This window comes from Sebastes umbrosus, chromosome 14, assembly GCF_015220745.1.
Source record: "Sebastes umbrosus isolate fSebUmb1 chromosome 14, fSebUmb1.pri, whole genome shotgun sequence".
Lineage (NCBI taxonomy): Eukaryota > Metazoa > Chordata > Actinopteri > Perciformes > Sebastidae > Sebastes > Sebastes umbrosus.
This window is the reverse complement of record NC_051282.1, coordinates 14,500,400-14,526,634: the sequence shown is the minus strand read 5'-3', so window position 1 is coordinate 14,526,634 and position 26,235 is coordinate 14,500,400. Positions and strand designations below refer to the sequence as shown.

Genomic DNA, 26,235 nt, shown 5'->3' with positions numbered 1-26,235 from the left:
CTCCAAATGTCAAACGTTTTTGACACCGAATCACAGCATGGCTTTTTCTATGGTGTTCCTCAAGGTCTTGGTGTCTTAATGTGGTATTTCTGAGGGATTATTGATCATTTTATCAATTCTTGAGTTGTAAAAAATGGTTAAATTTAGCACCAAATCTGTGTAACAAATGGTATCAACTCAAAAAATGCTGCAACAACTAATGAGACATAATGGTCATCATATACCTCTATTATAATGTTCTCAGCCCTTATATACTCTGATTTTAATTAATTATTGAATTCATGTTTATTTCAGAGTTTTGACAAGAACAACTTGACACACAGTGCTGAATCTCAAATTAATCTTCAGGTTTCCAGCTTTCAGATGATGTACACCACTTCTATGTGACATATACTGTTGACCTGCTATCTCCCTCTAAAGACCCCCTGTACCCCCCTAAAAAAGACAGAAACGTGTCTATTGGGGGTCTCAGAGGGTTAAATGCAATTTGAATCTTTTCTTAACTTCTTATGTTTAATGTATTTCTATTCTTTTGGGCGTGTCACACAGGTAACATTGTTTGTGTTGGAGGTAGAGAGAGAGAGAGAGAGAGAGAGAGAAAGAGAGAGAGAGAGGGGAGGAGAGAAGAAGTTTATTTATGCTGGATCACACCTGATGTTGTGCACTTACAGTTATGGCTCTCTACAAAGTGATCTGTGTGGCGACTCTGCTGACTCTCCTGACACCAGGTAAGGACTCTCCTGAACCAATCATGATTTAGATCCACTGACTGCTGTGTGAGAGGAAGAACACTGAGGAGGTAGTCAAATATTTTAATGAAGAAAAAGTAGTTGTTACACAACGGTAACAAGTGCAAACCAAAGTACTGAGTGGACCCTGTCACACTGAGTGCATGTTAATGAAAATGATCAAATCTAGGAGAGAAGAGGAAAATAAAGTCGGGTCCAGGTTAAGTAGATTCTCTAAAGCTCTTTTAAGTCCAAAAGTGTCAGTGTTATAAAAGTACAATGTTTCCCTGCAGAGAAAACCTTAAAACTGTGGATCTTTTTGGAGCTTCAGGAGCCATAAAATTCAGATTGTTTCACACTGAACTGTAACTTTGTCTGAAGGGCATGAACGTGACGTGTTAACATACAGTTGTGAGATAAGAGGTTTTACTGCTATCCGTTTTGTCAGTCACTGTCTGCATTAAAACTGTCAGTCACTATAAATCACAGATACTGTATACACGTCCTCACATTCTGTGGTACTGAAGCAGGAGCTTCACACAGAGTAGCGAGTATTCAGGACTTAGTTCATGCAGATTTCCAGACTTCACGGTAGATTTTTGACTTTGTGACTCTGGGTGTATTGTATGCTGTGACAAGACTAAAGTGCTTTTGCCTTTTTTGCATATGGCTTACATTCACCGCCTCCCCATGGTGGACATGTCGAACGATTTTACACAAAGTTTGCATCAACTTTTTTTTCCCAAATATATAAATAAATAGAATAAAATTACAAAATAAATAAATAAATAGATTTAATTACTTGTAAGTTGTTCCAGATGAGATTTTTTTAGTGTGCAATAACCCTCTTGTACTTGATTTGACAATTAAAGACACTAAACAAATTTACTTTTTAGATTAAAGCAGCTTTAATCAATATTTTTACAATACAGGGACATTTGGCATCAATTAAAGACAAATTAGTGTAAATGTGAGGTTATGTAAGGACCCTCAGGTTCATAGAGAATAACATGGTGAGACCAATTACGTCCGGTCAAACGGAGGATCACAATCTATTAATTAAAGACACCTTAAAATGTAATTTGTCCCTTAAAGGAAGCCAAAACGTTATTTTTTTTCAGATTTTCAGTCTTTGCCGTAAGATTAAAAAACGTTAAGAGTTTTCGTAAGGTTGTAAGTTAAGGGATATTATGTTTTGAGTTTGTCTTCAGAGGTATGTGAACAGATTACAGCACCTTCAACCTGTTTAGGGGACTTTTGTGGTCACTGTGTTGTTCAGAGGAATGTGTGCTGTAGTTGGGTTTCAGGTTATCATGGAGCCACACCTCATTAAGTTCCTGATTGCAAAACATTTACTGAGAGACAGGTAGTCCATCTGTCACAGCAAATGCTTTATGCTATTTGTGTGAAAAATGTGGATGTGGCGACCCAGCCAGGATCATTTGTTTGAAAGTGTGCAGATCCTTGACTGAACTTTAACCAAACGTCGTTTACGTGATCAGCCCAAACTTAAAGCAGTTCGTATTTGATCAGTTGGTCACTGATCAGCCCTACCGGAGATATTTAGTTTTTCTTAAACAACTCGGCCACAAGAATGCCTTTTTAATGCGTTCACTTACTGTTGTATGTGCATTCACTGCATTGTCACTCCCAACTTGTCAAATACCGTTGTTTGTTCAGTGCCCCTCAGCATCGGAAACCAACGCACGGAGGCACCCTTTAGCAACAGGATGTGACAAACCAAGCTTTCAGCTAACTCCAATGTAATTCCACCCCGCAGCGTTATTCGACTGTCGGAGCAAGTGCCATAGTATTAATAGTGTTAGAGTCCGTTCAGACTTTCAACCAGGAGACTGGTGTTCGTGTCCCGTGTGAAACTAAAAGTAACGTTGACTTATTTTGTCACGTCAGTGACTTGTCGGTATCGTCAGTCCTGTGAGTTGCTAGTCAGTGAAGTTAACATCAACCACGACCGTTTCCTAACCCTACCTAAGTGATTGTGTTGCTTCAAGCTAACTTCCTGTGAAAACGGAAGTTTATTTTGAAAGGACACTATGCATGTACCGGGTGTATCTTCACATGTTGTCCTGGTCCGTCCAAAAGTAGCGCTAGAGGGGTACCCCGTGCGACGGCCTCCGATGCCGAGGGTCACCGATGAAGCGGTGGTATTTGACGAGTTGGGAGTGAGAACCATGATGTATTCACTTACTGATGTATGTACTGACGTGTATTTGAACGGTGAGGTGTTCACTTACTGCTGAAGTGCATGGTAATTTGTAAAACAACATTACAGAGTTGTTTTCACAGGCTTGGTAGTACTCTTCATAAAGAGTAAACTTGATGTGTAAAGTCAATGGAGTGCCCCTTTAACTTCTGCTCCTGTAATGTTTCTATGACATTAAAGCGTCATTAGGGACTGAGCAACAACAGCAGTCGTACTAATACAACTTAGTAGTAGTAGTAGTAGTAATACGATTAGCAGCAGTAACAGTAGTAGTAGTATGAGGTCAGTTCTACAGTATATTTGGGGACTGTGGTGTCTGTGTGTCAGTCAGCGATCAGTAGACGTCATGTCAGACGTCTGTCAGTGCAGACACAGACGGGGGATGTTCCCCTCTGTGTCTCTGACATGCTTTAAGAGAAATATGTCCCCTGTATTTCCTCGAAATACTTACTCGAATAGATAACAATCAAGGCAGTAAAACCAGTTTGAAGGGACACCGAAGGGCACGTTGTCACACAACTGATCCATTAAAACAACATGACATGCATGTGTGTAAAAGGTGGTGGCTGTTAAAAGAGAAAGACATGCAGTAAACAATCATCCACTCATAAATAACACAAATAAACAACAGCCCATAGCTGTGGGAACATGTTGCAATATGTATGTGTTGGAGGGGGGGTTACGTTGTGGTTACATCGTGAGATGTTTTTTCCAACCATATTGAAAATTTGGAACCTAAAATCCACTATTAACTACTTACTGAAATTTGTCACTATTTTCTGACATATTATAGAACATAAAATTAATTGATTTATTTAGAAAATAATGGTAAGAAATAATATAATCGTTATAATAGGAATAAGCTTATACACAGCTTCTTTCACTATTATCTTTGAAGTAGGTATTGATGAGATGTCAGCCTGAGAAAGCATGATCAGTGGTAGTATGCAGTAAATTACAGGAGGCTACGGCACTTAAATTTGTTTTTTTTAAGCCTTTCATGGCTATAATGATTTCTGAGGGAACAGCATCGAAAAACAACTGCAAACTCCTTTTCTGTTAGATGGAGAGGATGAGGGAGAAAATGTGTTTAGTGATAAATGTTATGGATGACCACAACATTCCTCCTGTACATATATCACGTCAATATAGCACAATAAAATACAGAACTGTTGTTTCAAAAGTTTTTACTTGTTTTCTATTTTTCAGAGTCTCACTCACAACTAAATGGTAAGTCACACTTTTTTACTTCCTTTCCACCTGTCAACATGTTGTTGTTGTTGTTGTTGTTGTTGTTGTTGTTGTTGTTTTAGTTTCATTATTGTTAGTACTTGCTGTCAAACCCAGTAAAAGTAATGAAACGTGTAGACCAGGGCCGGCTTACGGCATAGGCCATATACTGTAGACGGTCGCCTAGGGTGCCACCTTCTGCAGTTATTTGTTAATAAAAGTGTAAATTGTAGTGAAACTGACTAAACACTTTTAGGAGAACAATATCAGGGACCAATTGTTTATTATATTATAATAAATACAGTTATTTATGAAAATAAAAATCGTAATTTTTGTCTTAAAACCATTTTAATGTCTGATGTGTGTGACGGTTTTCGGGGCTTGGGTTAGAGTTCTGGGGGGGTTGAACCCGGCGGCTTTAAATCTGAATTTCACCTAGGGCACCAAAAGGGCTGAAGCCAGCCATGGTGTGGACGAATTATGAAATGAGAAGGCCTGTTGGATTAGATGCAGCTGAGAGCATCTCAGGATCATATTCGTCAACCAACAGTTCAAGTTTAAATCCCAGGAGTGCTATTATAAACCACAGTGGTAATCCAGGGAGATGAAGGTATTGCTCACTGTGTTTTTATTGTGTGTCTCTCTTCAGTGTGTGGTCGGCCTGCGCTCAACACCAGGATTGTTGGAGGACAAGCGGCCCCTGCGGGCAGCTGGCCCTGGATGGCCAGTCTGCACAGATCTAGACACTTCTGTGGGGGATCCCTCATTAACAATCAATGGGTGATGACTGCTGCTCACTGCTTCCAAAAGTGAGTACTGAGGGTAGAGCATGTTCTCTAATTCTGTGTTTGCTAAAGTGCTCTGCTTTTAATTTCTTTGCACTGTTTTATTTCTCTTCAGCTCCAACACAAACAATCTTGTTGTGTTTCTGGGTCGTCAGACACAACAGGGCAGCAACGCCAATGAGGTGTCTCGGACAGTGACACAGATCATTATTCATCCCAACTACAACCCTAGGACTAGTGACAACGACATCTGCCTCCTGAGGCTCTCCTCATCGGTGACTTTCACCAACTTCATATCGCCCGTCTGCCTGGCAGCTCCAGACAGCGTCTACTTCACTGGCATTGACTCCTGGGTCACCGGCTGGGGCAACATTGGATCTGGAAGTGAGTCAGAAAGCAATGCTGGATTACATTTATTTTCAGAGATAGCGTGACAACAACAACGGTGGCAACAACTGTGTTTTCTGAGATATCTAAATGCTAAAAACGTAGTTCTTCCTTTACCCATATAGAGCAATACAAATTATATTACACCTAACAATACAAAAGATAATTCATCTTTTATTGGAGATTCTGCAGTAAGCAGCTTGTTCTGATGATGGCGCTAGAGGAAAGGTCATTAAAGTTCATGTGGAGTTTTCTCCACAGAGAAAGGTCTAACAAAGTGTTGAATGTCTTAACTTCATCTTAAAACATTTGCAAAGCTGATTCTTTTTAAAAATTTCAAATTGTTTACATCCATTGTTTGGTTGTAACCATAGACTGTATATAAGAAGTGGAAGTAGTGGACTGCCATTTTCAAGCCTCGAGTTCAGTATTTTGGCAGTCACCATCCTGGTTTTTGGCTGTAGACCTCTTGGTTTTTGGCTGTCTTAGTCTTACCAGAAGTGACACGAGAGGTTGAGTTCAGTATACCGAACCCTGAATAAGACATTTTTAGGTGACCAAAATGTTACAAAAGTGTAACAAAATAAGTGCCAGTACTCTCTTATTCACATGTTTCCGTGTGTATCGGCCGGTATCAGCAATCTCTTGCGACTTATTCCTATTTATTCATTATTTCTTTAAACATGTTATACTCTGTCAGTCATTATCACTGTGTTTTATTGCTATTATTATACTTGGGCTATGCATCTTCTATAGTAGTCTATAGTAATCTAATAAATATTCCAACAGTAACATTATAGGGTTAAGGTGGTGCGTTTAGTGTTAACAGTTAAAGTGCTTTCCTGTGTTTTTGTAGCCTATAGTTGGGTATCATTCAGGTTTTAGGAGCAGTGTCCCAGTCAGGATGCTCCTCCATATTATGCAGCAGATAAATAGACACATTCTGAATATCTAAATGGAAAAAGGTACTAGGAGCTATTGGGTTTGGGGTCCTCTCCCAAGAAAATTTGAAGGTTTTTGACTTAAAACTATGCAATTTTAAATCATTTTGGACTGTTATTATTACTAGTTAAATGATTATTTTATTATTTACACATATCACAGCCTTCGTCTGAACATTTAATTCTTCTGGAAATGTCTGCCCTAAAAGAGCAGATTCAGAAAATGTTTAAATAATGTTTCATTAATTATATTTGTTCACAAATAAAAAAAGTTATGACGAACGTTCACTAATTATTTCACAAAAAGGCGTTAACATTGTACTGATAATTACAGTAGGCTATAATTTATCAACCCTTATGAGGCACGGCACAAATATACTGGCGCTGCGCCGTTATGAATCGCTATTTGTGAATCTCCCAGAACCTGATATGGAGAGGGAAGAAAAGAGTAGGCTACTTGTGAGAAGTTGGTACACAAGACAAGTCACGGTATGCCTAGGAGTAAAATTGAGGTACCGGTACTGCGTACCGGTGAGTATTAGCCCACTTAAAGCACTGATAAAAAGACCAGGATCATTGGATAAAACACATCACGTAAGATAATGTTACATTTGTGCATGGAACATAAGTAGCTAGTTAGTGTTTGGTAGTAGTAGTAGTAGTTCACTGAGCAGTTTCACACAAACTAAATGATACTATGACAACTGAGACTTTCTTGACTCGAAAAATTATCTTTTAATTGACAAAACATCATATGTGTGATTCATGGCGCAATTCAAACGGGATTGAAAAAATATTTGTCTCTTGCTGTTGACTGTCGTTAATTTTTTGTCCGAAATAATGTCCCATTGGGTCCACTGGAAGGGGAGAGACTTTGCCTCTCCATGCCTAACCTTAACCATCTCGGAGAGTTTTGCAAATTGTGGGTTACCTTCTAGACACAACCCACTGATTGCTCTTCTTCTTTGTCTTTATTGGTGCATTGCTATACTTGTTTGTGCGTTACCACCACCAGCTGTCGATCAGTAGAATCAGAATTGTGTATCACCCTTGTCCTGTGCTCATCCCAAAAAAACATTGCTCCACAGCGCTACTAGTGGTAGTAACAACTCCACAGGGCAGCTTTAAAATTCACTGCATGTTTATTTATGTCTCTTTAGTTGCCCTGCCCTTCCCACAAAACCTAATGGAGGTGGAGGTGCCAATTGTGGGGAACAGAGAGTGTAACTGTAACTACAGAGTGGGCTCAATCACAAACAACATGATCTGCGCCGGGTTACGTACTGGAGGGAGGGACTCCTGCCAGGTGATCATCTTTACGCCTGTGTTTGTGTCTAATTTGACCTCCTGCGAAGACCTCCCTATCCTAAATATTTCTCTTCTTAAAGGGGGATTCAGGTGGTCCGATGGTGAGCAAGCAGGGCGTCTTTGGATCCAGTCGGGAGTTGTGAGTTTTGGAGAGGGTTGCGCCAGGCCTAATCGCCCAGGAGTCTACTCCAGAGTGTCCCAGTATATGGCCTGGATCAACAGCCAAATCAGCACCAACCAGCCGGGCTTCGTCATCTACAGGTCATCTGGGACTAACAGCGACTTCAACTTCACCTGTGCTGGCCTAGCACCACCTCCAAGCACCATCGCTCCAACAACCGTAGCCCAACGTGAGTATTTGTCATGTCCAGACTGTAAACACTGATTTTAACTTCACTTTAAAATGAGATGTTTTCATATATACAGTGATGGAAAAAGTATTCAAAACCTTACTTAAGTAAAAGTATGTAAGTATTATCAGCAAAATGTAATAAAAGTAAAAGTATTTATGTGTCAGTAAAATGTTCCCTGTCAGTGTTTTCCTATTATATCTGATGTTTTTGGATTAATGTTACTGCTGCATTAATGTGTATGTCACATTTTAACTCCTTTATATCCTGTTGGCTAGTTTAATCTACAGCAATGCATCATGGTTTAAAAGATCATCATATGTTTGTCCAGTGAGAACCACATATCTCTAAAAAGTCAGGAAAAACAGCCTGTTTTCAGCTTTGTGACGATGCATTTTCTAGCTGTTCCAAGAGGCTTTTTAAAGAGTTTATTTAGCTGTTTTAATCGATTGTAATATATGTGTGTGTATGTATAAAAATATAATATTTTTTCACATGTATTTGTATCTGTACATAGTAGAGATACTATTTGTCTCTGTATGTCTGTGTACAATGAGAGCAACAAAAATCTGGGCCAATAAATGTGATTGTGATTGTGGTTGTTTCTCCAGCTCTGGTCTGTGGCCGAGCCCCACAGAATACACGTATTTTTGGAGGAGGCTCGGTGGCGACGGCTTGCTGTGTGGCCATGGATGGCGAGCCTGCAGAAGAATGGAAGTCATATGTGTGGTGGGACTCTGGTGGCCGCTGACGCCGTGTTGAGCGACAGCAACTGCTTCTCAGGTGAGACACTTGGGAGTGATGTTCACGGATGTATCGTCTGTTTATCCTTTAATGTACTGTGGAGGTTGTTTTAAACCAATCAGATTGAGTTATTTCTCTCCCACAGTTCACCACAACCGTCTGAATGGACTGTTTGTGTTGGGTCGGTTGAGACAGAATGGATCCAACTCCTTTGAGGTGACACTGAACGTGACAAGTATCACCATGAGCACAGACCCGACAGGGTCTAATGTGGCAGTGCTGCGTCTGTCAACCGAACCCACCCTGTCCGACTACATCCGCCCATCTGCATGGACAACGGACGGACCTTTGCTGTGGGCTTGATGTGCTGGGCTGCTGGCTGGAACGCCAGGCGAGGAGGGGGTGAGTCCATAACACACAGTTTGACTCAGTAGTGTGAATGCTCTGCATCATTTCACCTCTTTAGATTAAACATTTATGGCCATTAATACATTGTTTTTGCATAGAGTAGGTATTGCCCATTCAGTTCAGATTCCTGCCATCTGGGTTTGATTCAGATGGTTCACATTCTTCATCATATTCTTGTTTTTCTTCAGAGGAACAAGTTCTACAGGAGTTAGAGACCTCAGGTGGTAAATTGTGGGAAACGGGTCGTCGATGTGACAGGATTTGGTACCGGAGCTTTGATACTGGAGCAGGTGAGCAGGCAATTATTATGCTTTCATATGTCTTTCTGTTTTATCAAGGTGTTTGTGGATCCTTAAACATTAGAAACTTGAGGTCCAAAAGATTATTCTTAACGTTGGAAACGACAGGTTGAGAAACAATCTCAAAACGAGCTCTGTTTGGTGGCTGTTGTGATGCTTTTGATCACATCATATGATCTTTATTGGCTGATAGAATCTGCCTGCAGGCATGTGGATTTGTAGATGTTCAAATTTCCATTTTTTCTGAGCACCTGAAGGACGTTATCGTCCATGTTCACACATGTTAGAATATAAAACAAACAGTTTAGAAGCCTCCTTGTTCATTGCATGGCACAATATGAAAGTTTTCTTAAAACATATTACTAACCACTGGGGGTGGAAAAAAAAATCGATTCACCTATGTATCGCGATTTTATTTAATTGATTTTTTTATGATTTGAAATTGATTTTTCAATGCCAGAATTGATATATTTTAATGCATTCAAATGATCGCGACGGAGCTAACCATTGGATGTATAAAGAGATCAGCCTCAAAACGCCGCCGTTTAGGGGAGGGTGCAGCAAACTTTGAAGTAGCCTACGTCTACACACGCATCTTAATATCTGAATAATGCATCCTTTAAATAGCAGGAAAATACTGCGCCAGGTGTTAGATAGGGTCCGTAAAGTTGTCGAGAGTGTGGGTTCATTAAAGTGAGACTTTTGAAAGAAGATTCTTCTACTGACAAATAAAAAGTTCAATTCATAAGAAATAAAACACACTCTTCCTCAGTAAACTCTGGGGTTTTGCCAATACAGTCAGGTAATAGGTGCTTAATGCTAATGATAATAAACTTCAGGTAGACTGCTGTGTAAATGACATTATTGACTCAGATCACCAACTTTTTGACTGCTCTTGTTATGCTACATTTTGTCTGTATGCTAGTCACAGCCAGCAGCTGATTAGCTTAGCTTAGCATAAAGACTGGAAACAGGGGCAAACAGCTAGCCTGGCTCTCCTGGCAAATCATCATTAAACATGAGAGAGGTACCAAACCTCACATCTAACACTCGGAAAGTTTTATTTCAAGTGTCCAACTATTCCTTTAAGGCATTAGTCTGTAGGATATAGCACATTTGGTGAAAAAGAATAAAAAAAGAATATTATTTTCTGTAGTTTCACAAGAAGATGTCCACTTCAGAATCAGAACAGGGTTCATACAAAATGTTGAACATGTGTGTGTGTGTGTGTGTTTTTCAGGTGATTTTGGAGGTCCGTTGATGTGTAAGCTGGACGGCTCTTGGTTCCAGGCAGCAGTGTTATCATCTGGAAACACCACCAGTACAGTACGAGAAGCAATGATGAACTTCACCAAACTGAGCACCTATCAGGACTTCCTGTCTCGGACAGTGGGGTTCTTATCTCCAGACAACACCACGGCTACCACCAACATGACCACCATCGCGACCACCAACGCGACCCTCACCGGGGGCGCTCCTGTTCACTCCCCCGTCTTTGTTTTCTTCCATCTCCTCGTCTTCTCCGCGTCTCTCTACCTCTTCTTATAGAAACCTCTAGTGATTTACATGATGTGACTGGCACAAATGAATGTACAACCTGAATTTGAGAGACAATTTAAGCTCAAAACTGCATTAACTAATCTATGACTTGATTCTTGTGGGAGTAGGAGTAGAGTATTGAAGTTGAAATCAGGCATCCTGGGTTCTTATAGCAACAGTTGTGTTTTTTTCATTTTCATTTTCCTCACAAGCTCCACTTTCTGTTTGTTCAAAGAAGATATTCTTCTACACTAACTGCTCCCACTATAAATGAAGAACTATTTAAGCTGCACTGAACAAATGTATGCACTGTATATGTAGCCTAGTATGGTTTCTGAAGCTACATGGACCATACGGATATCTGCACATGCTTTATTATTTTTTTTATTATTTAATCAATACAATTGTAAAATCTATGTAATATATAATTTGTACTTTCTGAGGGTTATTTTTGTTCATTTTCATGATTGATTATGAATCCAGACATTATGCACATGCCCTAACATGATTGTCATTTACATAACCTTTTATGACCTAATTGATTAAATTGCCGATGGGATTTATTGATTGAATGCAGATAGGATTAGACTAATTTACTGTCATGGAAGTCTTTAAACACATGTATTGAAAATTAATTTACAGAAGCATATTTGGAGGTCTGAGGAGCACAGTGATGTTGAAGCATCCTGTCCATCGTCTACCTCATGTTATCAGGGAGCTACTGTACTATGTCAACATCTAATGTACACAAACAGTATTTGCTCTAAAAAATACTTCAGCTGCACTTTAAATGGATAATTATTTGGTTGAAGCGTCATTGTAAGTCTTGCCGTTGAATACACCTGTTGTTTAATGTGAAAGCACTTAATCTGCTTTGTCTTTTGTCATAATAATCTGCTTTTAAATAAAGGGAACATCCTTTATGTCTGCTTGATGCTTTTCCTTTATGCTGTGAGCACACGTGTGTTACTGCTCTCAGTTTTATTTCTGATCACAGCACATGAGATTGGTCTTCAGTTGTTTTGGTTAATGTCTACATAATTAATGACATACAGAGAAAATGTTTGTGTGTTGTTTTTTCCTGGTACATATACAGTTGATCTTGCAAGGCATGAATGCAGCAGCTACATGCAGAAGCTACATGCTTGATATACTGTGAATGTGGTGGACAAAATAAAAGAAACACACAGGTGTTTATACTTTAGAGAGAGATATCCTGGAGCAGAACCTGTACCCATTAAAGCGGAGCGGGGGATTTAAATAGTGGGAACAGAATATGACAAGAAGACAGAAAGTGGAATAACAAGTAATATTGAAAAGCCTTTTTAAAAAGTATAACGTCTCACCAAATTAGAAATACTCAAGTACAGTACCAGCACCTCAAAACTACTCAGCAAGACAACTGACAGCACTGCGGACTGTCGACAGCATCGGGAAAATAGGATTCATTATAATTACGCTAAATGTTTTCTGGCCATTGGAACTTCAGTAGCAGCTATGAGACTGATAAAGACAAGTGGCCAAAGAAACCAAACTGATGGATCCATTTTCAAAACATTTCAGATTTAATAAAAACCTTTAAAAAACAGAATGTATAAAATAAAAGCACAAAGCTACTTTTAATTATTTTTGTACAACATTTTCTAACATTAAAGTCTGCTGATATTCTCGATTTTTATTTAAGTCTACAACTTCCATAAAAAGAACAAAACTAACAATGATTGATGCTACCACACAGTCGCTGTCCTAATTGCCCCCAAATACTCACTAGAGCACCAAATGTGGATTAATCCGCCACTGAAAGTAGTTCCCAACAAATGCACTATTTCCTCCTGTTTATTTGGTAACAAGACTCGGTCAAAACCGAGTATATGTCTGGACAATGTATGGTCACTGGTCAGTCTGTGAATTGAGGCACAATTGTTACACAAATAGTCAGTGGTCACAAGGTCCAGCGAGGACACTAGGGGATGCACTGCTCCACTCAACTGGCCGTTCAAGCGGTGACGTAGCCCATCGTTGAATGCACCTGATTGGTCCCTGGTTTTCTGCTTGTCGTTTCAAACAGGAAACAACATGGTGGCCTAATCGCAAACTTTCTGTTATTCCGTCTAAACATGAACAGATTTTTTGCATTTGTAGGGCTGGTCCTTGGCGGTCCCAGCCAAAAACTACTACAGTGACCAGCTGGTTTAGGTAATTACTGAGTCTTTTTTAAACATGAAACTATATATTTGTGTTTTTAAAGGTGCTAAAATGCGATATTGGGAGCATTTATATTGCCTCCGCACGGCTCTAAACATGGCAACGGCAACAGTGCTGACAGAGCTAACAGTGTCAACCTGGAGGGTTAGTGATACTCTTCTGTGTTTCAGCTGTAATCACCATATGAGAGCAGTGTAGAGCGGCGGGCCGTGAGCTAGCCAGTGGGGCATGCTCACATCCACAAACATGCACTAAAAGCAAGATTTACGTCGTCAGTAGGAACCAATGGGTTTGGGAGCCACAGACAGGAAGTCAGGACGGACTGAGAGACAGACTAATACATTGTTGGTTTGGCTCTGCACATGAGATCTTTTGACAATGAGCACAATATAGAATAACGCCAGCCTAAAGCTTTAACTTAATGAACCATTCAAAATATATACAATACAAAAGGCACGTCCAGCAAACATCAGAGATCAACAAAACCAGGTCAGCAGTACTGTATTCATCAAAAGTAAAAGATATCATACAAAAGGCCTCTCATAGTGTTGGAGTTGGTTAAGATGTTCTTTCTAGTTTTCTGTTGAGTTTTAACATCCTGTAACAATTTAAAAACACTGAGACTGAGTATATGACATACATAGGGCGGCGATTCTAAATATGTCTACAGAGATTCTGCCATTCCTTTTACTGTTATGTGAGCAATCAGTGTGCAAAAAACAGCCCCTTCTTTCTTGGTCGAGTACAAAGCTGTAATTGTGATTTTGCAGCACTGTACTCCCTTTGACAATTCTATTTTATTACGTACTATGTTGTACTAATGTATATAATATTATTATAATAGTATATATAAAATAAACATTTTAAAGGGAGTGCCTATGCTAACTTCCTGATTGGCCTACAAAACATCCCTGGAGCACTTTATAGCAGAAAATACTTTGATACAGCCTTCAGACCCTGTTCTGTTAATTACATTTAAAATTGACAAAGGGGCAGTAACAAAATAATTTTCAGTCTTTTTTAAAAGGTCAAAAGAAGAAGTCAAAGAGGAGCCGTCATGTTGAGCGTCCTGGAGGTCCTGGTTTAAGGCCCTGACACACCCGAGCCGAGTGTCGGAGGAGGCTTTTTGGCTTAAACGAATCTGTGCACGAGAAGAGAAACGGAAGTGAGGAGAGCAAGCCAACGAGTAAAGTCAAGAAGGTTCTTCTCTTTTTTCATCTTCATCTCATCTGATCATTCCAGTGCAAGGATATTTTCACAACAACATGGCCATCTGGTGATGGCCAGCTTAATCATGATCAGCTAATTGGTGAGTGAGAGTGGTGTAAAAATGGTCCACAAACACCACTTTGATACGTACGTATCATAACAATGGCTTGTATATCCGCCGTCCTCGGTCTTCCGGTTACCCTTTTTGAATGATGAATACAGACTTACGCCGCTTGCTGGTATAGAGAGTTATTTCATCTCACGCAGGTGCAGAACGTACGTGCTAACTGGCCGTCGGCTGTAGTCTTTGTGATGTGTTCAAGTACAACTTGTCGGCCAAGACAAAAGCGACTCGAGGCGATTCAACGGTTGGCCTTCAGTTCTTTGATGTTGGGTTGGTGTGTCTGGGCCTTTAACGTGCTGAGTATGAACCGCAATACCTCAGGCTCAAGTCATTCCCCGTCACTCTCTTCCCTCTTTTCCTTGTTATCTCGCTACTGTAAACTTTCTTTTAAAGACAGATTTTAAAAAAGACTACAAAGTACTACAAGTACTTGTAGTTGATCAGCTGGTAGTAGCATCGGTGCACCCTCCATCCTCGTCTTCTACTTGATCCTGATCTCGAAGCAGGAGGCAGTTGCAGGACTCACACTCTGGAGGTTGGCAGGTGCAGGCACAATCCCATCTGGCACACTGTGGAAAACATATCAGACAAGAGTTCACTAAAATGATGTATTTCAACCTTCTATGGTGAGCTTTTTGCCAAGGAGTACAAAGATAGTGTATGTGAGCAGTGGTGTGAGAGAGTTAGTGATAATAACACAATCTTGGCTATTTAGCATGACTGATAAGTAGAACCATGTTTGTGAGACAGTGACAAGCTTGAACTCAGAATCCAGTTTTGCACACACTACAATGTGAGTGTTTTCAGTGCAGACCAATTTTAGGTGGAACCCACTGGCTTGGTGCCAATGAAAAGACCAAAATGGAGAGAAAAATGTAAATGTATACACATGGTTTTAAGCAGAGACTGTATATATGTATTTCCCTGGATGGACAGATGTGCCATAGATGTTGTGTGTACAGAATAACTATTAACTATTTATTAACATAATAAATGACAGTATGGTCAGCAGGAATACCAAGAATACATGATGTGATTAATGGTGTGGAGTGTTTGGAGGTTACTTACAGAAGAAGGGCATGAAACGGCCCGACATGAGCGGATGGTTGGCGGGTGATAGTCACACATTTGTGCAAATCTAAAGCACTGATCACATATGGAAATGTTTGGACAACAGTCACCACACTCTGGAGAACACCGGTCCTTTAGGAGAGAAAACAGAGACCAACATCTGCATCACTTTCCACACTGACGTTTCTTTACTCGTTTACTTGTGTGTCTGTAACATACACCTAAACCACAAATTTCTATTTTTAGCCAGGTTTCCACCAAAATGTCCTACTACTAAGATCTACTTTTCAAGGAACTAAAAGGTTCTTAAGACCTGTGAAGATCAGGCAAATTAGTCCGCTAATGTATGAAAAAGCGACATGAAAACACCCTCTGCAGTCTGCAGTTCAGTGTGTCCGCCTGTTTCGTCTAAAAAATGCCGAAAAAGTTTGTCTCACTGCGACGACATTTACGGCTGCATGTATTTACTGTTGTACGTTGGATGTAATGAATGTCTCCACAGTAAATCATCTGTAGTGTGTTTGATGGTTATTTATTTGTGCTTTAGAACATAACCGCCGTGAAACACTCATAAAATAACTTTTCTTTCTCTCATTTACAACACCGCTCGCCCTCGCGATCTCTCTCTCTCTCTGTCTTTTTTATATGAGTCAGGAAGCCGACAGCAGAGCCTATCTTTACTTTTAATGTTATCAAACAAAGAGTAACGCTCTTTTCTCGTCCTAAAATGGTCCGAAATTGATACTAGAGTACTTTCTTGTTTATGAATGAAGCGGCACGGTTGAAGCAGCGGCGCTGTGTGTGTTTGACCAATCGGCAATGGTCATCTCTGTAAACTCCACCCCAAAAGTTCCAGTACTTTCAGAAAGTACTACCCACACCATGGCCTTTTTGGAGGGTAAAAAGGTCCTGGAAAATGTCCCCGGAACTAAATTTAGACCCTGGTCCTTGCGGTCGAAACGCAAAGAGTTCCTCAAAAGGTTCCTAGTTCTGGGGGAAAGCTCCTGAGGTGGAAATGGATTTTTTGTTCAATGAAAACCAATAAATAAAATTCAAGCATAATAATGAAGACATTCCCAGCTACTGTATTAAGTTATTTAAGGTTCCATCATTACCTCTTGATCTTTTATATGCAAACAGGAGGAATTGAAGAGGAAGCCAAATGCTTCATTACAACTTTCTCTGTAAATATACATATATGAATAGATGTAAGTGTCTAATATCATACATACAACGTGCAGCAGTTGTGCAGTAGTTTCTTTAACTATGTACACGTAGAAATATTATTGCTTATTACTCAGAAATATGGTGTGTGTGTGTGGGTTTGTTTGTGTGTTTGGTTTGTATTTGATTTGTCTAACTATATGTAGATGTTATTTTTTGTAATTGTGATTTGAAAAAATAATAATAACAAAAGAAGAAAATTTGCTCCCTTCAATCATCACTGAGTTTGTTGTGTTTGTAGAAACATTTTAATAAAAAAATGTTTTTTAAAAATACTTAAATCTAACAGATTAATCATCAATTAATTAAAAGAGGTTCAAGAGAATAGTTACAATTTGATATTTGGATTGGTGTTAAATCAACCAACAACATATTAAAAATAAATTATTGTCCTGTATTGTCAAGATGATCAGTCTGTTTTGAATTCTTAAATCCACCTTGTGTATAACTTTATATGATTATAGCATCTGTTTAATAATTCTGACAGAATAACATTTTGTTTTTAAAAAAATAAGACAATACCCAGTGATAATTAACCAACTTTATGTCCTGTTCTTCTCCCCAAATGTTCCTATCACACATGGTAGAGAACATGAATAACGTCAGACAATGTTAAACGTGCAAGTGAGCCTAAAAGATATTAGCAAGACATTGAAAAAAAATTAATAGATGTGTCTCACGAAGGCATAGTTTGTCTGGTTTCTAACACCAGAGGAAGCCACAAACAAAACAATTTAAGCGGAGGTCAGTCCACTTTCCTTTTTAGTTTCCTCTACAACCTTGCGTCCAAGTTTTGTGCAAGCTCCAGTAAACAACACATTTTATTTATTTTACATTTTACAAGTTGTAATAAGGATTAAGGCCCCCTGCTCTGTAGGGAACAGTGACCGGGCCTAGTGCAGCACCAACCTTGAGGCAGTATCGGATCCACAGCCCAACCCCCAGGACGATCATGTAAAGACTCACAGTAATCAGCAGCACTGCAGGGAGAGGGATGGAAAGCTCCCAGATAGATAACACCTGAGGAACAGGACAAACAAAATGTATGACTGCATCTAACAGAGTAGAGCTGAATACATTCTTATTAGTAGATAAGTGTTCTTTCTTACGTGCATTGTCTCTTCCTGAGAAGACACATTTAACTGTCACAAGGCTCACATCTCAGGGAATTCTGATGGAAAAGAATAACAGTTAAAATCTTTATTACTCAATATTTAGTTTATTTTCTTCTATGTTTAGTATAGCCAGTAGTGGAAAGAACTAAGTACATTTACTCAAGTACTGCACTTAAGTACAATTTCTCCATTTTAAGCTACTGTATTGTACTTTTTACTCTACAACATTTATTTAACAGCTATAGTTACTTTAGATTTAAATTTAAATCAAAAACATATGATGAGCTCGTAAAATACCATCAATTAAAATTAGCTCGACCAGTAACAGCAATGTTAGTTTACATTAATGTGTCAATAATAATAATAATAATAATAAAATATCAGATATTAAATAACACTCTGCACAATCAGAACTTCTACTTTTGATGCTTTAAGTACATTTAGCTGATAAAAGTTTACTGTACTTTTACCTTAGTAAAATTTTGAATGCAGAACTTTTACTTGTGATAGAGTAATTTTATACTGTTGTATTTGTACTTTTACTTAAGAAAAGGATCCAAGTTAAATACATTCCCCACCACTAAAGCAAGTACTATATGCTAGTGATGGAATATAATTAAGTACATTTACTCAAGTACTGTACTTAAGTTCAATTCAAGGTAATTGTACTTTACTTGAGTATTTCCAATTTCTGCTTTCTACTTCTCCTCCACTACATCTCAGAGGTAAATATTGTACTTTTTACTCCACTACATTTATCTGACATCTTTAGTTACTTCCTGTCCAGTGAAAACCAGGTATCTCCAGATGTGTTGATGTTGAATGTTTGTGATAAACTGAAGGACGAAGTGTTACTTTATGTGTTGAGAAAATCCTCCTCCTTCTGAAGCTAAATTAACTCTTTAAAAAGCCTCTTGGATCAGCTGGGAAATGCATCATCATAAAGCTGAAAACAGTCTGTTTTTATGACTTTTTAGAGATACGTGGTTCTCACAGGACAGCGACGCTACAAACATATGATGATCTTATAGACCATGATGCATTGCTGTAGATTAAACTATCCAACAGGATATAAAGGAGTTAAAATGCACATTAATGCAGCAGTAATATTAAACCTGAAACATCAGATAGAATAGGAAAACACTGACAGGGAACATTTTACTGACACATCTATACTTTTACTTTAAGTACATTAACTACATTTTGACAATAATACTTTTGACTTAAATAAGGTTTTGAATGCAGGACTTTAACTTATAGTGGAGTATTTTCAGTATGGTATTAGTACTTTTACTGCAGTAGCCTAAAGGATCTGAACACTTCTTCCATCACTGATCATACTGAAAGTGCAGATAGGAAGTCATGTCTTCTGTTATTCACAAACAGGACATTTACAGTCCTGGTATACTGGTAGAATATTTCAATGCAATCAAACGTGCATGCTCTAGCATTTTGTACTGCATTTTTATATATATATTTTACACACCTGTAACGTTAATTATTTTTTATCTGCAAGTGTCTAGACTGCAAACATCATAAAGGTGAATCATGTTGCTTCTTGTGACCCTTTAGTGGTGAAAAAAGTACTCAAATCCTTTAATAGAAAAAGATAATTAGAAATAACGCAAAGCCAGAAAACAGTGCTTCCAAAATACTTAACTATCTAAGTAGGTAGGTAAAAGTACACAAGTATCTAAGATAACAGCAGTAACATGGACTCAAGTGAAAGTACTTGTAGTGAGGAATGGTCCCTCACAGTGTTAAATGCTCGTGAACATTGAAGAAGATTACATGAGTTGTAGATGATTAACAGTTTTGTAAAATGTATTTAGTTAGCTAACAAAGACTACCGTTAACGTTACGTTACAGTACAGGGCAAGTTGTTACATCTTTAATAGTGCTAACGTCTTACCGTTCTGAGGGGTGCTGTATCTCCATAAATACGTCTTGTGCAATCAATGTAAAGTTGGTATATTTAAGGTAAAGTCACATTAATCCCATTTTTCATCGTTAACTGCAGCTGAAGAGATGAAAACAACCGGAAGTAGCTGTGGCGGCAGCTGCGTTGCCATGGAGTCAAACTCAGACACGGGTCCCTACAAGGGACAAAATAGATGCACGGCAGCGCGAAGCGGAAAATCAACTTAGTGCTTACTTTACTTTACTTTACTTTACGATCCTTGAATATCTATATATATATATAGAGATTTTTATATATAGATATATACATATCTAAATTATATATACATATAATGATATATATACATATAATTATATGTATACATATATATTCTGTATATATATATATACATATATGTGGTATAACTACTTTTACACACACATAAACACACGCACACACACACACACACACACATATATATATATATATATATATGTATATAATTTATCTTAAATATATATTCTTATAACAGAGTATTTTGACACTGTGGTATAACTACTTTTACACACACACACACACACACACACACACACACACACACTCACCCACACCCACACAAACACACACACACACACACACACACACACACACATATATATATATATATATATGTATATAATTTATCTTAAATATATATTCTTATAACAGAGTATTTTGACACTGTGGTATAACTACTTTTACACACACACACAAACACACACACACTCACCCACGCCCACACAAACACACACACACACACACTCACCCACACCCACATACACAGTCTCACAAACAAATACACAAACACACACACACACATACACACACACACACACACACACATATATATATATATGTATATAATTTATCTTAAATATATATTCTTATAACAGAGTATTTTGACACTGTGGTATAACTACTTTTACACACACACACACACACACACACACACACACTCACCCACACCCACACAAACACACACACACATACACACACACACACGCACACACACACACACACTCACACATATATATACCTTTAACTCTTCCTGTGTTAGCTGATAGGTCTTGTTTTTTGCACTATCCCCTTTGCTGCTGTAAACTGCAAATTTGCCCACTGCAGGAATAATAGAGGAATATCTTATCTTATCTTATCTTATCTTATTAGCAAAAATACATTCATAAAAGAAATGTTCTGTAGTTTCAATGTGTTCATCACAGAACAAGCAATTATTGTGATCAAAACCAAAACAATTTCTTATGAATTAAGCAGAGGGGTATATTTCATTGAGAACCTTAAAGAAAACAAAATTCTCAATTCAATTCAATTCAATTTGCTTTATTGGCATGACTGTCAGGTGAACAATATTGCAATTGAATAATAAATAAAAATAACAAAATAAAAACAAAAACATATATATACATACAGTGGAGGAAATAAGTATTTGATCCCTTGCCGATTTTGTAAGTTTGCCCACTTACAAAGAAAAGAACGGTCTATAATTTTAATGGTAGGTTTATTTTAACAGTGAGAGACAGAATATTAAAAAAAAATTCCAGAAAATCTCATCATATAAAAGTTATAAATTAATTTGTATTTTATTGTGGGAAATAAGTATTTGATCCCCTAGCAACCAGCAAGAATTCTGTCCCCCACAGACCGGTTAGATTAGTCCTCTCGCTTTAAGAAAGTACTCCGAATCTCAACTCGTGACCTGTATAAAAGACAACTGTGTCAACTCATTACCTGTATAAAAGACACCTGTCCACAATCAGATTCCAACCTCTCCACCATGGACAAGACCAAAGGGCTGTCTAAGGACGTCAGGGACAAGATTGTAGACCTGCACAAGGCTGGAATGGGCTACAAGACCATCAGCAAGTAGCTTTGTGAGAAGGAGACAACTGTTGGTGCCATTATTCGGAAATGGAAGAAACACAAAATGACCATCAATCGCCCTCGGTCTGGGGCTCCACGCAAGATCTCGTCTCGTGGGATATCGATGATCATGAGAAAGGTGAGGGATCAGCCCAGAAATACACGGGAGGAACTTCTTAATGATCGCAAGACAGCTGGGACCACAATCACCAAGAAAACCATTGGTAACACACTACGCCGTAATGGATTAAAATCCTGCAGCGCCCGCAAGGTCCCCCTGCTCAAGAAGGCACATGTACAGGCCCGTCTGTTTGCCAATGAACACCTGAATGAGTCAGAGAAGGCTTGGGAGAAGGTGATGTGGTCAGATGAGACCAAAATCGAGCTCTTTGGCATCAACTCGACTCGCCGTGTTTGGAGGAAGAGAAATGCTGACTATAACCCCGAAAACACCATCCCCACCGTCAACCATGGAGGTGGAAACATTATGTTTTGGGGGTGTTTCTCTGCTGAGGGGACAGGACGACTTCACCGCATTGAAGGGAGGATGGACGGGGCCATGTACCGTGAAATGTTGGACGACAACCTCCTTCCCTTAGCCAGGACACTGAAAATGGGTCGTGGATTGGTCTTTCAGCACGACAATGACCCAAAACATACGGCCAAGGCAACAAAGGAGTGGCTCAAGAAGAAGCACATTAAGGTCATGGAGTGGCGTGGCCAGTCTCCGGACCTTAATTCCATAGAAAATCTGTGGAGGGAGCTGAAGCTTCGAGTTGCCAAGCGACAGCCTCGAAACCTTAAGGATTTGGAGATGATCTGCAAAGAGGAGTCGACCAAAATCCCCCCTGAGATGTACGCAAACCTGGTGACCATCTACAAGAAACGTCTGACCTCTGTGCTTGCCAACAACGTTTCTCCACCAAGTACTGAGTCATGTTTTGCTAGGGGATCAAATACTTATTTCCCACAATAAAATACAAATCAATTTATAACTTTTATATGATGTGATTTTCTGGATTTTTTTTTTATATTCTGTCTCTCACTGCTAAAATAAACCTACCACTAAAATTATAGACCGTTCCTTTCTTTGTAAGTGGGCAAACTTACAAAATCGGCAAGGGATCAAATACTTATTTCCTCCACTGTATATAAGAAAGAAAGAAAACTGGGAGCCCTTCTTTTGTGCAGTCGGATGGCAGGTTTTTAACTAAACCATTTGATATAGCCAATTATTTTAATGATTATTTTGTGAATAAGATTGATGCACTAAGGCAGAATATGAGCAGCATTGATTCCAATACTCTCGAACAATATAATGATTAATAAAAGTTGTTCATTTCAGTTTAACAGTGTGGATTAAAGAATTAAGCAGAGGGGTATATTTCATTGAGAACCCTAAAGATAAAAAAAAAACTCTATTTCTTTGTTTTTGGTAATTTCCCTGTTGCAAATAATTCTGACTCGATGACGTCACCTTTCCAGTAAAGTTGGGACATATCAGGGCGTGGCTGCCGACAACGTCCCTGTGCGTGCGTCTGCTACGTGATGACGTGTCGGAGGGCGGAGCTATAAAGGCTTGTTTTCCACCGTTTAACAGCACCGGGCTGGAGAGAGACTCCTCCATTTTGTGTGAGCTGTCCGAGCAGAGAGCTGAGCATCGTCTACCGTGAAGAGGCCAAACAACCGACACAACCAGGAACACAAAGAGTCAAAGTTAGCCGACGAACTGCTCGTTAACCAATTTACTATCCGAAAGGAAAGCCAACCTTATCGTATGTCCGGTATCCAGAACCTCCAACACTTTGGTGAGTTGTGTTTATGAGAAGCTTTAACGGCAGTGAGGTGGGGGAAGGGCGCGAGCTAACGAAGCTAACTGTTAGCATCCGCCTTGACGTCGAGGTGTCACGCGCTTTATACGCGATCTAACTGTTTATTACCACGTTTCATCATCAAAGCAATCAGCTCAACATAAATTATACCTCGTGAAATCTTTAATGTGTTAATTTGGCAGTTATTTATGCTCATTTTTTAGCTCCTAAGCAGGCCTCTTTGCTCACACTGGCCGCCATTAGCCCTCAAATATGTGCTACGTTAGCTTATTCTTCAGACGTGGTCGACTTGAGAAGGCTGGATCAACTTCAATTTAACATTTATTTCACTTTTAGGACTTGATTCATGCACAGAAAGTGAAAGTTGTCGCGTCATGTCTCTTGTCAGTCCATGTTCAGTCCTGTTGAAGGGTGTCGCTTAAAGCACACAGTGTGCTACTGGCTAGACAACCACCGCTGCCTGCCAGCCTCCTGTAAGCTGTTTAGCTGTATATTTAGCTTCCTACGTCTGCGCAGTTCTTCAACACAAAATATGCAACCAAAGGGATCTGCCAGATGTCAATACATGGAAGATGAAGTACCGGTTTTGTAGCATTAGTCAAATATTTTGGTTTTTTTGCTTTGACTCATTGTCTGTTTCTTGTCCTTCTACCACTCTCTCCCCTCCAGACCCCTTTGCTGATGCAAGTAAGGGTCTCGACCTCATCCCATCCGGGACAGAGGACTATATCCACATAAGGATTCAACAGCGGAACGGCAGGAAGACCCTCACCACTGTCCAGGGCATTGCCGACGACTATGACAAGAAGAAGCTAGTCAAGGCCTTCAAGAAGGTACTACCCTGGGGTGGGGTCTTGTTTGAGCAATATCGGTCGTAGTTTGTAGTTAATACTGTTTTTGTTTTTATGCTGTAAGCTTTTACCACATGCTGCTGCAGGGTTGGTGTGTTTTTAGCTCCCTGCAAACACTGACTCATTGTTTTTTTTACCCTCTTTGACCTTAACAGAAGTTTGCGTGCAATGGGACAGTGATTGAGCACCCAGAGTATGGTGAAGTGATCCAGCTGCAGGGAGACCAGCGCAAGAATATCTGCCAGTTCCTCATCGAGGTGAGTCTTTTGTTGTTAAAAAAAACCCCAACAGGGTTGTTTTCCTGCTATGTAAAACAGTGCCGACTTGAGGCACAGACTGGAGGTCAGAGGTCATTTTCATTTATTGATCTCTCGTTTTCTTTTTCCACAGATTGGCCTGGCCAAGGAGGAGCAGCTCAAAGTCCACGGCTTCTAGAAGCTGCTAGCAGCCCTCTCCCCTTCTCTCTTAGAAGGCCATTAAACTCCCCCTCCTCCTATGTGCTGCTGTTGCTCTTCCTCTCCCCTCTCCCCCCTTGCAACCCCACCAGCTCCTATTAACCAACACATGAATTACCTCTGACAAACATGGGATCCTGTAACACCACCGCACCCCAACAACACCAGGGGGCAGGCTCGCTCTCACAAAGACACACCACTGCAGCTCCAAACATCAGGGATGAGTGGTGATGACCCTCCCACACACACTTCCTCCTTCCTTTCCCCCTTTTGTTTATTTCCTTTTTTAATTTTTTCTTTTTAGGTCCTGTGCCATAACTAGGAGGCACCGTTTCATGTAACTCTTTTGTTTTGTATTCAAGGTGTTTCAATAAAACTTTGAGTCTCCATATGTTGGAGTGGTGTCATGGGGAATGGGGACTGGGTTTGTACAGGAAGGTCATAGACTTTATAACTGTTTACTGCTGAAGTGGGTACATTTAGAAGCGCAAAGGCGGCAGGTGGGAGGAGGGGACGTAAGGGTGTGGAGGCATTTGCTGCAGAAGCCAGTCTCTGTAGTGAGCCAACATGCGTGATTTCCCTCGTTTCCGTCTGCTTCACATGCCCAGCCACCTGCTCTCAGGTTACAGAGCAGAGATTGTGTAAAGTACTGACCATCTTCACCACCCCATCCAGCAAATTTGTGTTTTGCTCCTCATTTAATGGCACGTTTTTTCTAACTCATTTTTAGTTGTTTTTGCAGCCAATCCAAGTATTAAAATTGAATGGGCATTCAGTGGTCAAAGCGAGGCCTGTAATGTGGAAGGCTGAGTCGGTTTAATATGTGATCAGATGAACCCTCCAGAGTAGGAAGTGAAATCAAATACTGGTAATATTCGGCTGTAGCTCGGTGACAGTATGATTCTTAGCTCTTAACATTGAGGATAATTTTGGATTTGCCAGTAAATGAAGTGAGTTTCCTACTCTGGCACTTGACCAGCTTTCTGGTGTGGTCCAAAAACAAACCTGTTACCACATCTGCGGTTATGGACACTTGAATCTTTAATTTTCCTATATAATGCAATAATTTATAAACATAAGTTAAGATGTAGAGTTGCTGAAGTAATACAGTAAAAATCAAAGCCATGGCCAGGTCACACTGTGCTCCTGTGACTGAGGGTGATGGAGAGCAAGTCTGTTTTGCAAAATCCACATTTGGTTCAATAAAATGTCTGCAGTTGAGAAGCATGTCCTGTTTTTTGTACATGTGTCAGTGATTTTATTTGTCTTCACTTTGCTTTTCGGTGTCGACCTCTGCATCTTTTTGTTTACAGTAATTACTCATCACACTGCATCACAAAGTTTGAGTAATAATACAATAATATATACTGGGAATTCATTAGAGGAGCT

The 26,235-nt window shown here is 39.5% G+C and overlaps 2 protein-coding genes and 1 pseudogene across 6 annotated transcripts; 2 read left to right on the top strand and 1 right to left on the bottom strand.

Annotated features, from left to right (window-relative positions):
- Positions 1-595: 595 nt before the first annotated feature.
- Positions 596-9,401, top strand: LOC119502001 (annotated as a pseudogene).
- Positions 5,209-19,985, bottom strand: si:ch211-198p11.6. 5 transcript variants are annotated; one of them, XM_037792816.1, is made up of 7 exons: positions 19,804-19,985; positions 17,886-17,947; positions 17,743-17,796; positions 15,550-15,684; positions 14,948-15,050; positions 14,162-14,289; positions 13,005-14,122 (listed from the first exon to the last, which is right to left on the bottom strand). In XM_037792816.1, the coding sequence occupies exons 2-6, from the start codon at positions 17,889-17,891 to the stop codon at positions 14,204-14,206; spliced, it is 384 nt and encodes a 127-aa protein (XP_037648744.1). In that variant the 5' UTR covers positions 17,892-17,947; positions 19,804-19,985; the 3' UTR covers positions 13,005-14,122; positions 14,162-14,203. The 5 variants fall into 5 exon arrangements, with proteins under 5 accessions (XP_037648745.1, XP_037648743.1, XP_037648744.1 ...); XM_037792814.1 differs by having other exon boundaries at positions 17,686-17,796; positions 19,804-19,976; XM_037792817.1 differs by lacking the exons at positions 13,005-14,122; positions 14,162-14,289 and adding an exon at positions 5,209-5,345 and having other exon boundaries at positions 14,912-15,050; positions 17,686-17,796; positions 19,804-19,974.
- A 3,318-nt stretch (positions 19,986-23,303) lies between these two features.
- Positions 23,304-26,067, top strand: LOC119502005 (eukaryotic translation initiation factor 1). The gene is made up of 4 exons (XM_037792819.1): positions 23,304-23,516; positions 24,210-24,373; positions 24,547-24,648; positions 24,782-26,067. Exons 1-4 carry the CDS (start codon positions 23,486-23,488, stop codon positions 24,824-24,826), a joined length of 342 nt encoding a protein of 113 aa, XP_037648747.1. The 5' UTR covers positions 23,304-23,485; the 3' UTR covers positions 24,827-26,067.
- The last annotated feature ends 168 nt before the right edge of the window (positions 26,068-26,235 follow it).

Bases quoted from the DNA above. Each gene is read 5' to 3' on its own strand.
- si:ch211-198p11.6 (XM_037792814.1), bottom strand. The intron at 15,685-17,685 runs GTTGGTGCTGCA...TCTCTCCTAAAG, and splicing joins GGATCCGATACTGCCTCAAG to GACCGGTGTTCTCCAGAGTG. The intron at 14,290-14,947 runs GGTGCACCGATG...TCTCGTGCACAG, and splicing joins AGTAGAAGACGAGGATGGAG to ATTCGTTTAAGCCAAAAAGC.
- LOC119502005 (XM_037792819.1), top strand. From the start codon at position 23,486: ATGTCCGGTATCCAGAACCTCCAACACTTTG. The intron at 24,374-24,546 runs GTACTACCCTGG...TGACCTTAACAG, and splicing joins TAGTCAAGGCCTTCAAGAAG to AAGTTTGCGTGCAATGGGAC. The intron at 24,649-24,781 runs GTGAGTCTTTTG...CTTTTTCCACAG, and splicing joins TCTGCCAGTTCCTCATCGAG to ATTGGCCTGGCCAAGGAGGA.